This window comes from Hevea brasiliensis, chromosome 13, assembly GCF_030052815.1.
Source record: "Hevea brasiliensis isolate MT/VB/25A 57/8 chromosome 13, ASM3005281v1, whole genome shotgun sequence".
Lineage (NCBI taxonomy): Eukaryota > Viridiplantae > Streptophyta > Magnoliopsida > Malpighiales > Euphorbiaceae > Hevea > Hevea brasiliensis.
This window is the reverse complement of record NC_079505.1, coordinates 5,289,299-5,306,658: the sequence shown is the minus strand read 5'-3', so window position 1 is coordinate 5,306,658 and position 17,360 is coordinate 5,289,299. Positions and strand designations below refer to the sequence as shown.

General features: G+C 30.8%; 1 protein-coding gene and 1 non-coding gene across 2 annotated transcripts; one reads left to right on the top strand and one right to left on the bottom strand.

The window, feature by feature from the left end:
- Positions 1 to 465: 465 nt before the first annotated feature.
- Positions 466 to 3,472, bottom strand: LOC110657194 (uncharacterized). The gene is made up of 2 exons (XM_021814305.2): positions 3,278 to 3,472; positions 466 to 1,010 (listed from the first exon to the last, which is right to left on the bottom strand). Exon 2 carries the CDS (start codon positions 1,006 to 1,008, stop codon positions 733 to 735), a length of 276 nt encoding a protein of 91 aa, XP_021669997.2. The 5' UTR covers positions 1,009 to 1,010; positions 3,278 to 3,472; the 3' UTR covers positions 466 to 732.
- LOC110657193 (uncharacterized) lies at positions 3,374 to 13,737 on the top strand. The gene is made up of 4 exons (XR_009142699.1): positions 3,374 to 3,423; positions 3,534 to 3,765; positions 4,355 to 4,507; positions 13,371 to 13,737. It is a non-coding gene; the product is annotated as an uncharacterized LOC110657193 (transcript).
- The last annotated feature ends 3,623 nt before the right edge of the window (positions 13,738 to 17,360 follow it).

Sequence of the window (17,360 nt, the reverse complement as noted above, 5' to 3'; positions counted from 1 at the left end):
GGAGAAACTAGGAGGAGATGAGCACCAAAGGCATGGTAGATCAATGGAGCTAGTGAGTGGTATGATCCAATTATATTGCGTATGAATAGGCTATGTAAAATTCAGTAGAATAAGTGATGTGGTAAAATCAATATTTTATTTTCACTATTTTGTTATTTATACTTCATTTTATTTTATTTATTATAAAACATTATTTTATTAACCATATTTTCGCCCCTTTCTCTTAATTTAATTGAAATTAATTTATTTACTCTGAGTTCTGAGTTTTGCTGAGGTTGAATTAACTTTTATTCAATCGGGCTTCTCTCTTTTTTTTTCCATTTTTGGATTTTCTATTGTGTTCTGAAGCTGAGCTGAATTTTTTTTATTCTCTATTAATTTGCTGCCAATTTATGTTTGGTTGTTGAAAAAATGATGGAAAATGTCTTTGATCTTGCAATATCAATGAACCATGCCCAACACATATAAACACATATCAATTTATTTTTATATTAAATTTGAAATATTTTAAAAAAAAAAAATTTATTAAAGAGTAGCTATCTGATTATACAACACAAGGGTGATCAAAGAATAATGCTGAAGTTTTTGGTGATGATTTCTGATTACTATGGCATCTCTGAAAATAAAATAAAAATTAAAAGGAAAAAAATGCTAAATGATTCTTTGTTAAATTTTAAATATATAACTGAAAGCTGCAGAACTCAAACTTTAAATTCTATGTTTGGTAGCCCATTACCACTGGATGGAGTTGGGGATTTCACCTTTTCTCAGGATGGAGAGAGCATATTCAGCAGTGTTGATAAGATCATTGATGTTGTGGAGGGATCTCTCCTCAGAAGCCAGCATGAAGATGGCACGAACTTCAGCCTTCTTAGCCAGTCTAGCAGCTAAATTAAGAGGCAAATTTGGAGAGTTGAGGCTGCGCAATATTTGGCGATAAAGAGAAATAACATGTCCTCTATTCCTTGCCAGATCTTCAGCTGTTGCCCATATCAGACCTTTTGCCATTACTGAGCACCAAACAGATCAGTAAAAAATGAATAACACTGATCAAATGAAAATGACTAGTCCCATTTGACAATCATGCACTAAAATAAGTATTCATTAAAATACAGTCTATTCCCTTTCTTTCCTGTTTGCATTAGTCTCTCTGCAAGTGAAAGGTGCTACAGCTAAACAGATCTTCTGGACACAAGGAATGAAAAATACCCTCGTGTCTTAAGCAACTCACATAATCATCCCAGAGAAAATGAAAAAAAAAAAAAAAAGGCATACAAAGGGAAATGAGCAATGTCTATAGCATTTACACGGCATTGCAAACTTACTTCACTTTCTAAATCAAATTGTAGAGGCACAGTGTTGAGACAGGACCAGAATCTAACGACTGGAGGTATCAATAGGCAATTAATTAGGGGAAACGCATGCTAAAGATGGAAGTTGCTAATGCCTATGATGTATTCATAATTTTTCGGCACAAGTCACATTAACATGCAAAAGATCCTAGAGCCTAGGCACAAGTTGCAAGCATGTGCCTGAGAGAGGTGAGACGCAAAATAAGTAGAATTAGAACCAAACATTTAATGAAATTACAATATAAATTAAGACCAAACATTCATAATATAAGCATCTAGATCTAAATAAGACAAATACTCAATTTCATAACACTGAACATTCAGAATTTTAACACCTGTTTTATAAATCCATATTGAACTCCACCAAGTAAACGACTAAATATTAAGTTGATATATGTCTAACATTTACAGGCTTGCCGGCTGACAATATAAAAATGGCACAATCTTTTTTCCCTTCCTTGCTAAAAACTTTTTTGGGACAAATTAATTTGAATTTTTGCAAACTAGAATAATGGGAAGCAGAATCTTCTAGAAAAATTAGGAATAAAAATCAACAAAAGCATACAATAGGGGCCCAAAAAAAAAAAAGAGGAATCTTTACAAAATATATTTTTCTTTTTTTGAGCTCAAGGTTACAAAGAGGTAGCAGAGACTTATCTCTGCTCAGCCTAATTAAGAAAAGGTAGTATTGTGGAAAAGAAGGAAGAAAAAGGACTTAGTGGAACTGGAACAAAAGGGAAGGAAAATTGAGTAAGTGAAGGAGAAGATTAGTCATAGAAAGAAAAGGGGGAATTGTGCCAGAAACTAAAAAAGAAAAAATGATTAATTTGAGTATGCAAAGGAGAAGAATAAAGAAGTATGATGGAGAGAGAGAACATGTTTGTGGCTTTGTGCAGAGTAGGACAGTTATGTGTTCTCATGAATACATTGCTAGCTCATCTTTCTTTTTTCATTTTAATTTGTTTAGGTGTGCATAAGCAGAAGGTATGGTCATATGGAGTGAAGTGGAACCCAGGCTATTGATGGAGCCTAACCCTGAATATGAGTGGCGGTTAATGTATATGTGGTGTAGGTAAGTTTTTTCTGGCCTTACAAACATTCCCTTCCTCTTGTGACTTAGGCACACCCTTAACAATAGAAGTTGTATTGCATTCCCAAAAAGAAGACTGTTTAAAATACTTTGCATAACAAGATTTCTCCATTCAAGAGAAAAAGAAAAAGAACAAAGTAAAATGAAATATATGATGTTTATGTAAATGCTGTTAACAAAGCAGCATTTTAGCAGTGGAACCCCAAAACAATAAGTGAAGAATACAAGCAGATTAAAATAACTAACAGAAATAAATCAGCACAGAAATTGAAGAATATGGCAAATATATTGTGTGTGAAGTGTACTGTGAACAGAATACACAGTAGGATTAAAAGCTAGATTTAGAATAATATATGTAGCAGAAACCCATGATCTAAGGAGTGAATTGAGGTAATACTATGATTCCTAATAAGCATACTAATTATCTATTTAGGATAATTAGTATGCATATGATTCCTCATATGCCTACGAATGATCTAAGCAGAACTAAGGCAAAACTCTAGCAGAGACAATCCAGAAAAGAGGAAAACCAATAATTCAGCATCTGATCAGTCATCTTTATGCACATTTGATTAGCAATATTCAAATACCAAAGTCTGCTTACTAAAGGGTTTCTGCTTAACTAAAATCTCAGTTAGGATTAAGAATAAGGCAACAAATGCTACTGGTTGACAATAATAATTGCTTTTATGCAAGTAAAGCTATCTTCTTTTTCTTATCTACCATTCAAATGTAAAAATTTGATAAGAATAGTAAAACAATGCCTAGTAACAAAACCTAATCAGAAGATCTAATAAAGAAAGCAAGATTATAGCAACTATCGAGGGTTACTTGCCTGTTTCAGTTCAATTGCAGCAGCCACGGCTATGGCTTCGAGTTGGTGATCGACCGCGACGGCGAGAGTGGGAGAGAGCAGTAATGGTGAACGACAATGGCGGTGGTGGCTTCTAAACTGACGGGCTTGCGGCTTGGAGGAAAATCGTGAGACAGTTGGGACTAGCAGTAGTAAATTATAAAAGAAAACGACGTAGTACAAGGCAGCCAAAAGCCAAAAGCCAAAAGCCAAAGCCAAAAGCTCATTTCTAACCCCTCAAACAAACAGGTTTTTGGAGGTGGCAGAGAAAACATAGCAAAAATGGAAGAAAAAGAGAAAAAAGCAAAGGAAGCAGTGAGGAAAGATGGAAAGGAGCCATAGCCAATTTGACAGAGATGGCATTCAATTTGGAGTCCCTCCACAAACTACTCCTCAAGAAAGCTGTCTTTGTGGATGGAGAGACTTTCACTAAAGCTTCACTCAGTTCTGAACAAGCCCGTACCATCAAGGTTTGTAATCTCTTGCACTTGTTTTCTCACTTTGATTCTCGGAATTTTCCTATTTTATGAACCCTGTTTGATATTATTGTTTAGCTAATTGTTTAATTTCATGATCCGGGTTTCATCGTCGAATAAGCTCTTTCGTGTTATTCTTTATTGTGTTTTTGACTGCAAACTTCATGCCTAGGCGTGAGGGGTCGAGGAGTGTGTTGTCCCACATTAATTGGGATAAAGATAAGGACTTTGCCCTAAGTATAAGACTTAGGCAAACCTTATCTCCTTCTCTTTGAGCTAGCTTTTGGTGGAGCTAGGCCTGTCCCTTCTGTTTTCCTTCACTCTCTAGATATTCATTTGGACACGAGGGAGTGTGTTGTCCCACGTTGGTTTGGGATGAGGTGTGTGAGCTATATATAAGACTTGAGCAAAGCTCCATTTTCTCTGGGTAGTGAATTGTAGTTTGGTGGGTATCCCGTGGATTAATTTGACTGCTGTTGAAGAAGTTTTGGTAGCATTGCTATTTTTTGTCCCCTGCAATTTTGGAGTCCTGCCAAGGTTGCATCAAGATTTGTAAATAATGCAGCTTATATATCTTGTGTAGGTTCTTGAACAAAGGGTAGACCTTGGAAAGAGAACTTGATGCTGCTATTTCTGCTGCTGCAGGTGCAGAAAAGCCACAGGCTGAGGCAGCAAAAAAAAAAAGCTGCTGAATTTCGTGCGCAAGAAATCACAAGAGAACTTGAGAAGACTACAAGTATGTTCACCAAGTCTTTATTTTTAAACCTTCTTGCATCTGTTAAAGAGCAATGAGAGGCGGGAAAATAAATTTGGCAATCCCCTAAAACTATAAATCTGAGTATCACTGTTTTCCTATCACAAAATATAAGTCCTACCATGTACCTTGGAGTTGGATAACTCAAGTGCTATATGAATGGCATCTTCTGTTCAAATCAGCGATAGTTGTGTTACTGGTGTCACACCTTACATATCGAGGATAAGGCTTTTGCATTTATTTTTCCATAGCTGAATGTTTTGTACTAAAAGTAGGGGTTGCAAACCCTTCATCAAAATCCTGCACTCTGGAACTGAGGTGGAAGCCCAAACAGTATGATACTATATTCACCATTAGTTACAATATTTAGGTAACTTTTTATGAATATCAGTGGTTTTATACTCTACTCAATTAACAATATCATGAATTTCAGGAAAAGGCAAGTCTGCTTTTCTTTTTCTTTTTTTTTTCTAAAGTTTTAATTTTTGGTTATTGCTACTTTAAAAAAGTAAAATGAAAAACTCACTTTTCATATTTTTCAAATCAAGGTGTCTGACTGTCAGTATATCTAGTTATTCTTCGTTCAAATTGTCGTAATGGCTCCTATTTTTCAGTAATGCCTCATTTTAAAAAGTTTGTCTGAATACATGACAAAATATGTGATGCAGCAGCTCTATTACTTTGGGCATTTTAAATATCCTTTGTGCTTTTGTTATTAGGTTCTGGCACTAATAAGGAAACTTGACTTGAAAAAGATTGTTTGTGATGGACAATATGATATAAATATGTTGTATATTGGCTGCAGAGGTATTTCCGCTGCATATGGAAGAGTTGCGTGCCAAGCAAGTTGAAATATCTAAGCGTGATTATGAAATCAAACTTTTGGAAGCTATGATTCAGACACTTGGGTCCTGGGAGGAAAGAATCACACTCTTTCTCTTCGAGAAGGTAATACTTTCCTCTCTATCTTTCCTTTTCTCTCTCTCTCTCTCTCCCCCTCTCTCTCTCTCTCTCTCTTTTTTATTCCTTTTTTTCTTTTTCATTTCTGTCAAGTGGGATAAAGTGGGTTGTAAAATGCTGGGTGAATATAGTGTAGTGTGTTGTTTCATCCTGGAAATAGAAGATATATGAACTTTTTAAATATTTTTACCAATTTATGCAATGAAACATATGTTATTTGCTTTATTACATGACATGGAACAGCTATATGGTGGACTGATTCTTAGATAGGAATGAATATATATGAAACTAGTCTCATATGTTATAGTAGGTTTATGGCCGATTTTGGAGTGGAATTGATTGAGATTGGTTTGCTGAATCTTATTTCAGATCTGGTTATAGTGAAAAGTAATGAAAAATGATAATAATAAAAGATTATAAGCTTCATACTTAGAAGTCCTTAGGCATAGAAGGATAATTGTTATCCTAAACCAATAAGGGTGTGGAATGTAAAATAAGGACTCCTATAGAATCCAGCCAGCCTTTCCATCAAGGCTGGAAATTACAAGAACACCCTTGAGATTTAAATATTTTAAAATACTGAACCAACTGCTAATCTATTGAAATAAACATGAATTTAAGATTACTTATAGCTAAGAAAGTACTCAATAATGTCCACATAAGCCATATATGACATCTATACCACGATTCTAAGTTTCTTGATTCTTTAAACATGTTTTTTCTTGAGCTTCCTTTTGCATGCATCAAGAATGCAACAGAAGTCCTTATCATTTTTATTTAATTCATTTTACATTTGAGGTCCTAAGAAGTTGGGCTAGCAATTAAAACTATTTTTGTGGCCTAAATGTAAGATGGTAAAGTATTCAATATTCACCACACCATGAATATTTGCCTAAAGAATTAATCTCATGGATTACTGATTACATGCAAGCAACAAGAAGCTCAAGAAAGAACAAATATAAAGACTCAAGAAACTTGGAATTATTGTCTAAATTTCATCCAGGGATTTGGGACATTCTAAGCACTATAAAGTCCTACAAGTTTGTCCATTTCAATAAATTAGCAGTTGGTTCAGTATTTTGTATCTATTATCTCTAATTTTTGGGAGCCAATTAAATTATTTCTTTATATTGTAATATCAAATTATCATAACTGTATTTATGGAGAGACAGTACTTATAGTGTTTGAAGAGAGAGAGAGGAGAGGAGAAAAGAGAATTTGGATGTGCATGTCTACATGCAATGGAAATTATGACCTAGACCCGGTTCATCTTGGATCCAAGACATAAATATATAAAACCCATGGAAGTTGTTACCCTTATTGGTTTAGGATAACAATAATCCTTTTAGTTTTCTTTGGGATATTCAGATCCTTGGAGGATTATAAAGTTCAACCTACGAAAATCAATTCCTGTAATGCATATTATTTAGTTTTTATTCAATAAAAATTTCAACAACTATGCTTCTATGCAATGTCTGAGGGAACCTTAGTCTCAGGTGTGATGTCTATGAGAGTTAACGTGTGAAACCACAACAAGGGGAAGGCTTTGGCAGTGGAGGAAGATTTCCCTGTCAGTCATCTTGTGATGTGATCCTTATCCCGTGAACTTAACAAAATGGTAACAAAGCCGTCCACTATGCCTCCCAATTGCAATCGTGTGGCATAGGTGGTGACATTGGAATTACGTTGTTCGCCCAGAGCTAAATTAAGCTAGCGCAAAGCTAGCTTGCATGGGCACTGGGGTTGTAGAGTATGGTGGAATGCTACGATCCCATTGCAAGGTAACCGGTGTTCACATTTAGGCTTTGTTTGGATGGGGTGAGGGAAGGGTAATTAATGGAAAGGTAAGGGAGGATAAAGAGGGGGAAGGATAATGAGGGTTACAATAAAAAAAATCTCATGTTTGAAAAGGGGTGAATTAATGGAGAGGTAAGGAGAGGTAATATATATTCTTTACGTTTGGAATGAGGTGAAAAAATGATAAATAATCATTAGAAGCACAAAAATACCCTTTCCTATTACATAAGAATTTATTCTTTAGAATGAATTATTTAGAAAAAAAAAATGATAATTGAAGCATAATAATTGTAGCAAACTATTGAAAGAACAAATGATTTAACAACTAAAATTAAATAGAAAGGTAAAATACCGCTTGAGAGAGAGAAGACATTTGTTTGTATTGGTAAACTAGGTTTATTTTTAATGGGTATAATGAATTTTTAATAAAAAATTAAAGACAAAATAGGAAAATAAAAAATAAAGTAATTTTCAGCTCTCACCTCTCCCTGCTTACACCCCAATTTGAGGTGTAAGAAAAATTGAGATTTGAGGGGTAGGGGAGGGTAAATCTTACCCTTACTTACCCTTACTCTTCGCTAACTCATCTATTCCCAAACAGGGGTATAATAGTTACTTACCCCTCTTTGCCTTTATTTACCCTTCCTTCACCCCTATCCAAACACAGCGTTATAATATGAGATTTCAATATGGGGTGTATATGAACTTGGGCTTTCTAACCTCAACAGCTAACCTTTAGGGTGTGGTTCTCCTAAGTTCATGTATAAGAAGCCCATACTCTTCTATTTATTGTTTGTGATAACTGTTCACAGTGGACAACCTGCACTGCAAACAGTTGCAGAGTTCTATTTTTCTGACATGATTTGGCATCTCAATCCTACCTCTTAATAGATATTATGTCCCACCTAAATTTCTTTGCATTTTAGTTTTAAAATAAATCCCAAACCTAACCTGAACAATCAGGTCCTGCACAGGTGTCTTCCATCAATTCTTTATGGAGAATTTACCATTCTCTCTCATATTGTGAAATTTTATGGTTAGGGATTCTTTTTAGAGCTGTTTCATGTTGTATCAAAATCCATTTATTAGTGCATCCTCCAGTATTTGGCATGTCTTCCCATGTTATTTATAGCCAAATGGGTGATCCATTGCTCTACACAGGTGGCTAACGTGCTTGACATTTAAGTGTCTTTCTGTCTTTCTTATCTGTCAAATATGGAAGGGCAATTAAATCTATAATTTTTTTTTTCTTTTTATCTAATTAAGATTGTTGCTGAACCCTTTAAGAATTTTGATTGGTTTGTATAAAGGAATGGGCCTTAGCAAGTGTTGATAACCCAAAAAAGTTTACTTGAAAGCAAATTGGGCTGTCAAAGAAATTTAGTTGCATTAAAGCACTTGGGCCTATTTGGTTCAGCTATAGCAATCAATTGTGAGTAGTCGATGAATTTGCTGTTAGTGGTTATAATTGATTGCAAAGTGTTTGGTAATTCAATGATTGATGTAGTGGTCTAATTCTAAAATTATTAATAAAAATATATTTTTTTTAACCTTTATTATCAAAAGTTGGAGCTGTGGAGAGAGATTTTTGAGAGCAAGGCTTTTAGACTACGTAGAAGTAAATATATGCATTGCGAGTTTGGCTCTTGGAGAAGGAAAAAAAGGGAATGTTCAATTGGATGAAAATTTAGTGCTAAAATGTAATCAATTAAAGTATTTAGGTTCTATCATCCAAAAGAATGGAGTAATAGATGATAATGTAACTCATAGATTCAAACATGATGGATAAAATAAAGGAGTTTGACAAGTGTGCTATGTGACCTTAGAATCCCTAACAAAGTGAAAGATAAATTCTATTGAATTGTGGTTAGGATAGCTATATTGTATGCGAGTGAAATTTGAGCATCTAAGGTATAAGGTTAAGAAGGGATAATTATTACTCTTGTGACTTTTAACTCTTTATTACTCTTGTTTAGATGCCAATAAGAGGCTATGTTCTATGTTAATTTTTAACTTAGATAATATTTATTCCCTTTTTAGAGGTTAAATGTTAACCTTAGGGGCTAGGTTAACAGGGCTTAATAAATGCCAAGACATCTTTTAATTTTTTTTTAATAAATACTATTAATTATTACATCATTAATTATTTATTATTTTTACCAAATATCATTAACTGTTAAACCATTAATTAATTTTTATTCCTTTAAAAATTACTAGTTTAAAACATACAGGAGTAACACTTAATCTTCAATTTTTTAGCATTGTACCAAACGTTTTCTAAAATGAATGTGGTAGACATGTGGATACTAAGATGAATACCTGGTATTATGATAATGGATAATTTTAGAAATGAAAATATTTGTGAGAGAGTGCATGTAGTACATATTCAGGATAAAATGAGAGATAAGAGTTGTAAAATCTTTGATATTTATACAGAATTGATTTCAAACATAATTGAATGGCAAAAGAGTATTCATATAACTGACCTAACTAATTTGGAATTAAAGCTTAGTTGTTACAGTGTATTACAATTTTTTGTGCTAAAATTTATTTATCATATGCAAATGAAATTTTCTTTTAAATTATTTTTAAATAATATAAATATATAAATGTATTTTTTTAATATTTTAATTAGTTACTTTTATATTTTTAATGAATTAGTATGCTTGTAGTTATTTAAATGTATGTGTATATTAAAATTATTTAAATTACAAATGAAATTATTTTTTTATCATTAAATCATTAAAAGAAGTATTTTTCATAAAAATTCGATGGCATTTTATCATAATATAGTTAACTTTTGTATCTAAAAACTAGAATTTTTAGTTTTTGCAGCTTTTATTTGTATTTTTTTTACCGTTTTTTTGCATTCATAAAATATATTCTTGATTTAATTTTCTTGTACATGTAATTTTTTTTTTGTTTTTTTTTCATATGGTATACAATATTATTATAATAAATTAATTTTTGGGAGCTAATTAACTTTAGTTCTTTATATCGTAATATCAAATTATCATAATTGTATTTCTAGAGTGATGATATTTATAGTGTTTGAAGAGAGAGAAAGGATAGTGGAAGAGAGAATTTGGAGGTGTATTTCGCGGAAAATTTTTATCTAAATTCGATTTATTATAGATTTAAAATATAAATATATAAAATTTATATATTTAATAGGTATGTCCTATTATATATCTTGTATCTCGATTTTATATAAATTAAATTTAAATAAGAAAAGTTATTCTTTTTGCAAAAGGGAGGGCGGAGGCTATGGGGGCAGATAATTTTTCTATTATTTATTTATTTTAATATTATTTGAGAAATTATATATATATATATTTGACTAAAGCGTCAAACTATAAAACTATGAGAACTCAAAATTTTGATAATCTTATTAAAATATAAAAGAATTTATAAATACATTATATAAATATATATTATTAATTTAATATAATAAAATATTTTCATCAAAAATAATTTTAATGGATCTAATCTAGCTTGACTAAGTGACTAAATATATATTATTTACATAGCGGGTGCCAAATTCAAGTTTGGACTTCTGCAATCTTCTATAAAAATAAAAAAAAAGAAAAAAAAAAACAATTTCTATGAAAACTTTTTTCATATATAAATTATTAATTTTTTTGTTTTTTATTTATACTTTTTTTAATTAAATTTCTTAATTTTTAAATTAAATTGAATTTAAATTAAAAATTTTAAATTATTTTATATAAAAAATTAAAAAATAAATTAAATTAAACATCCTAATAAATATGGCAATAAAATTAAGCATTTAGTCATTACTTTATTAATTTCGTGCTATTGAGCCTCATACTTTTGATATTGGTAAAGAAAAAGTTCAATAAGTAATTTTTCTTAAAATCTGAGCATTTTTATATAGGACTTTATAATTTGAATTTCATTATAAAATTTAAGAAATTATTTTATATAATTATTATATAAACAACAGAAGAGGAGAAATTATTATAAATTTTAAAAAATTATTTTATATAATTATTATATAAACAACAGAGGTTTCTTTAGTATTGTTATTAGCATTGCTATTAAAAAAATATTTTTTAATATATTAATTAAAAAGTATTAAAAAATAATTTAAAATTAAATTTAATAATTTATAATTATAAGAATACTAAATAACAAAATAGTTTTTTAATAATATTTAAAGTAATATTTTTTGATGAAAAAATAATTTTTACCCTTTAATCTCAATATCAAAGAGATATATAAATTTTAATAATTAATTATAATAAAATTTATATAAAATTTACTAAAATCAATATTTATAATTTGAATTTCCATTCCGTTAGCAAAATCACAATTTCTCTAATACTATCAAGAGGAGAAATTATTATAAACTTTAACAAATTATTTTTTATAATTATTATATAAACAAGAGAGGTCTCTTTGGTATTGTTATTAGTGTTGCAATTAAAAAATATTAAAAAATAATTTAAAACTAAATTTAATAAATTTTAATTATAAAAATATTAAATAACAAAATAATTTTTTTTAATAATATTTAAAATAATATTTTTTTGATAAAAAAAATAATTTTTACCCTTTAATCTCAATGTCAAAGAGATATATAAATTTTAATAATTAATTATAATAAAACTTATATAAAATTTACTAAAATCAATATTTATATTATCCTTGGTAATATTTTTATAATAAATATTACTTTTTAATTAATAAAGTATAAAATGCTATTTTATAATTTGAGTCATTTTCAAATGGAGTTTTATGATTTTGACTTTTCCACGATTAACCACCCTAAAGTGTCATACATTAGCAAAAGACGAACTTCTCTAACGGTATCCGAAGATGCTGACGTGCTGATATTTTTGTAATAAAATATATATATATATATATATATATATATATATATAGAGAGAGAGAGAGAGAGAGAGAGAGAGAGAGAGAGAGAGAGAGAGAGAGATTGTGTTAACCTCACCATTTATGCCACCCTCATCATTTATGTCACCCTCTTCTCAGCAACCTAAATTCAGGTAAGTTCTTATTCGAACATTCCATTAATAAAAAATTATATACATTTATTTTTATATAAATTAATCATAATTTTAATTAAAATGACAAACAATAATTAATTAAATGTATGCATATGAATATAAATATAAATTACTTTTAAAATCATTGTTTTATTCATTAACTTAGGGATAGCAAGAAATCAATTTTTTTTTTAATTCAATTCGATTGAATCTTATGAATTTAGATATTATATAATTAAATTTAAGATGAATTTAGATTCAGTGAATGTTATCTGTTAAAGAGCAATGAGAGGCGGGAAAATAAATGTGACAATCCCCTAAAACTATAAATCTGAGTATCACTGTTTTCCTATCACAAAATATAAGTCCTACCATATACCTTGGAGTTGGATAACTCAAGTGCTATACGAATGGCATCTTCTGTTCAAATCAGCGATAGTTGTGTCACTGGTGTCACACCTTACATATCGAGGATAAGGCTTTTGCATTTATTTTTCCATAGCTGAATGTTTTGTACTAAAAGTAGGGGTTGCAAACCCTTCATCAAAATCCTGCATTCTGGAACTGAGGTGGAAGCCCAAACAGTATGATACTATATTCACCATTAGTTACAATATTTAGGTAACTTTTTATGAATATCAGTGGTTTTATACTCTACTCAATTAACAATATCATGAATTTCAGCAAAAGGCAAGTCTGCTTTTCTTTTTCTTTTTTTTTTTTTTTCTAAAGTTTTAATTTTTGGTTACTGCTACTTTAAAAAAGTAAAATGAAAAACTCACTTTTCATATTTTTCAAATCAAGGTGTCTGACTGTCAGTATATCTAGTTATTCGTCGTTCAAATTGTCGTAATGACTCCTATTTTTCAGTAATGCTTCATTTTAAAAAGTTTGTCTGAAGACATGACAAAATATGTGATGCCGAAGCTCTATTACTTTGGGCATTTTAAATATCCTTTGTGCTTTTGTTATTAGGTTCTGGCACTAATAAGGAAACTTGACCTGAAAAAGATAGTTTGTGATGGACAATATGATATAAATATGTTGTATATTGGCTGCAGAGGTATTTCAACTGCATATGGAAGAGTTGCGTGCCAAGCAAGTTGAAATATCTAAGCGTGATAATGAAATCAAACTTTTGGAAGCTATGATTCAGACACTTGGGTCCTGGGGGGAAAGAATCACACTCTCTCTTCGAGAAGGTAATACTTTCCTCTCTATCTTTCCTTCTCTCTCTCTCTCTCTCTCTCTCTCTCTCTTTTATTCCTTTTGTTCTTTTTCATTTCTGTCAAGTGGGATAAAGTGGGTTGTAAAATGCTGGGTGAGTATAGTGTAGTGTGTTGTTTCATCCTGAAAATAGAAGATATATGAACTTTTTAAATATTTTTACCAATTTATGCAATGAAACATATGTTATTTGCTTTATTACATGACATGGAACAGCTATATGGTGGACTGATTCTTAGATAGGAATGAATATATATGAAACTAGTCTCATATGTTATAGTAGGTTTATGGCCGATTTTGGAGTGGAATTGATTGAGATTGGTTTGCTGAAATCTTATTTCAGATCTGGTTATAGTGAAAAGTAATGAAAAATGATAATAATAAAAGATTATAAGCTTCATACTTAGAAGTCCTTAGGCATAGAAGGATAATTGTTATCCTAAACCAATAAGGGTGTGGAATGTAAAATGAGGACTCCTATAGAATCCAGCCAGCCTTTCCATCAAGGCTGGAAATTACAAGAACACCCTTGAGATTTAAATATTGTAAAATACTGAACCAACTGCTAATCTATTGAAATAAACATGAATTTAAGATTACATATAGCTAAGAAAGTACTCAATAATGTCCACATAAGCCATATATGACATCTAGACCACGATTCTAAGTTTCTCAATTCTTTAAACATGAATTTTCTTGAGCTTCCTGTTGCAGGCGTGAAGAATGTAACAGAAGTCCTTATCATTTTTATTTAATTCATTTTACATTTGAGGTTCTAAGATGTTGGGCTATCGATTAAAACTATTTTTGTGGCCTAAATGTAAATTTGAAATGGTAAAGTGTGCAATATTCACCACACCATGAATATTTGCCTAAAGATGGATTACTGATTACATGCAAGCAACAAGAAGCTCAAGAAAGAACAAGTATAAAGACTTAAGAAACTTGGAATTATGATCTAATTTTCATCCAGGGATTTGGGACATTGTAAGCACTATAGAGTCCTACAAGTTTGTCCATTTCAATAAATTAGCAGTTGGTTCAGTATTTTGTATCTATTATCTCTCATTTTTGGTAGCCAATTAAATTTAGTTCTTTATATTGTAATATTATATTATCATAACTGTATTTGTAGAGAGATAGTACTTATAGTGTTTGAAGAGAGAGAGAGAGAGAGAGGAGAGGAGAAAAGAGAATTTGGAGGTGCATGCCTACATGCAAGGGAAATTATTGTTTAGACCTGGTTCATCTTGGATCCAAGACACAAACATGTAAAACCCATGGAAGTTGTTACCCTTATTGGTTTAGGATAACAATAATCCTTTTAGTTTTCTTTGAGATATTCAGATCCTTGGAGGATTATAAAGTTTAACCTATGAAAATCAATTCCTGCAATGCATATTATTTAGTTTTTATTCAATAAAAATTTCAACAACTATGCTTCTATGCGATGTCTGACAGTTGTAACTCTAGTTGTGATGCTAAAGGGAACCTTAGTCTTAGGTGTGATGTCTATGAGAGTTAAGGTGTGAAACCGCGATAAGGGAAAGACTTTGGCAGTGGAGGAAGATTTCCCTCCTTATCACGTGGTGTGATCCTTATCCCGTGAACTTAACAAAATGGTAACGGAGTCGTCCACTATGCCTCCCAGTTGCAATCGTGTGGCGCAGGTGGTGACACCAGATTAACATTGTTCGCCCAGAACTAAATTAAGCTAGTGCAAAGCCAGCTTGCATGGGCAATGGGGTTGTAGAGTATGGTGGAATGCTATGATCCCATTGCAAGGTAACTGGTGTTCACATTAAAAGTATGGGATTTCAATATGGGGTGTATATGAACTTGGGCTTTCTAACCTCAACAGCTAACCTTTAGGGTGTGGTTCTCCTAAGTTCATATATAAGAAGCCCATACTCTTCTATTTATTGTTTGTGATAACTGTTCACAGTGGACAACCTGCACTGCAAACAGTTGCAGAGTTCTATTTTTCTGACATGATTTGGCATCTCAATCCTACCTCTTAATAGATATTATGTCCCACCTAAATTTCTTTGCATTTTAGTTTTAAAATAAATCCCAAACCTAACCTGAACAATCAGGTCCTGCACAGCTGTCTTCCATCAATTCTTTATGGAGAATTTACCATTCTCTCTCATATTGTGAAATTTTATGGTTAGGGATTCTTTTTAGAGCTGATTCATGTTGTATCAAAATCCATTATTTACTGCATCCTCCAGTATTTGGCATGTCTTCCCATGTTATTTATATGCAAAAGGGTGATCCATTGCTCTACACAGGTGGGTAACGTACTTGACATTTAAGTGTCTTTCTGTCTTTCCTATCTGTCAAATATGGAAGCGCAATTAAATCTATAATTAAATAAGGGCAATTAAATCTATATGTATATTTTTTCTTTTTATCTAATTAAGATTGTTACTGAACCCTTTAAGAATTTTGATTGGTTTGTATAAAGGAATGGGCCTTCGCAAGTGTTGATAACCCAAAAAAGTTTACTTGAAAGCAAATTGGGCTGTCAAAGAAATTTAGTTGCATTAAAGCACTTGGGCCTATTTGGTTCAGCTATAGCAATCAATTGTGAGTAGTCGATGAATTTGCTGTTAGCGGTTATAATTGATTGCAAAGTGTTTGGTAATTCAATGATTGATGTAGTGGTCTAATTCTAAAATTATTAATAAAAATATATTTTTTTAACCTTTATTATCAAAAGTTGGAGCTGTGGAGAGAGACTTTTGAGAGCAAGGCTTTTAGACTAAGTATAAGTAAATATATGCATTGCGAGTTTGGCTCTTGGAGAAGGAAAAAAGGGAATGTTCAATTGGATGAAAATTTAGTGTTAAAATGTAATCAATTAAAGTATTTAGGTTCTATCATATAAAAGAATGGAGTAATAGATGATAATGTAACTCATAGATTCAAACATGATGGATAAAATAAAGGAGTTTGACAAGTGTGCTATGTGACCTTAGAATCCCTAACAAAGTGAAAGATAAATTCTATTGAATTGTGGTTAGGATAGCTATATTGTATGCGAGTGAAATTTGAGCATCTAAGGTATAAGGTTAAGAAGGGATAATTATTACTCTTGTGACTTTTAACTCTTTATTACTCTTGTTTAGATGCCAATAAGAGGTTATGTTCTATGTTAATTTTTAACTTAGTTAATATTTATTCTCTTTTTAGAGGTTAAATGTTAACCTTGGGGGCTAGGTTATCAGGGATTAATAAATGCTAAGACATCTTTTAAATTTTTTTTTAATAAATACTATTAATTATTACATCATTAATTATTTATCCTTTTTACTAAATATCATTAACTGTTAAATCATTAATTATTTTTTATCCCTTTAAAAATTACTGGTTTAAAACTTACAAGAGAACACTTAACCTTTAATTTTTTAACATTGTACCAAACATTTTCTAAGATGAATGTGGTAGACATGTGGATACTAAGATGAATGCCTGGTATTATGATAATGGATAACTTTAGAAATGACAATATTTGTGAGAGAGTGCATGTAGTACATATTCAAGATAAAATGAGAGATAAAAGTTGTAAAATCTTTGATATTTATACAGAATTGGTTTCAAATATAATTGAATGGCAAAAGAGTGTTCATATAACTGACCTACTAATTTGGAATTAAAGCTTAGTTGTTACAGTGTATTACAAGTTTTTTTGCTAAAATTTATTTATCATATGCAAATGAATTTTTCTTTTAAATTATTTTTTAATAATATAAATATATAAATGTATTTTTTTTAATATTTTTATATTTTAATTAGTTACTTTTATATTTTTAATGAAT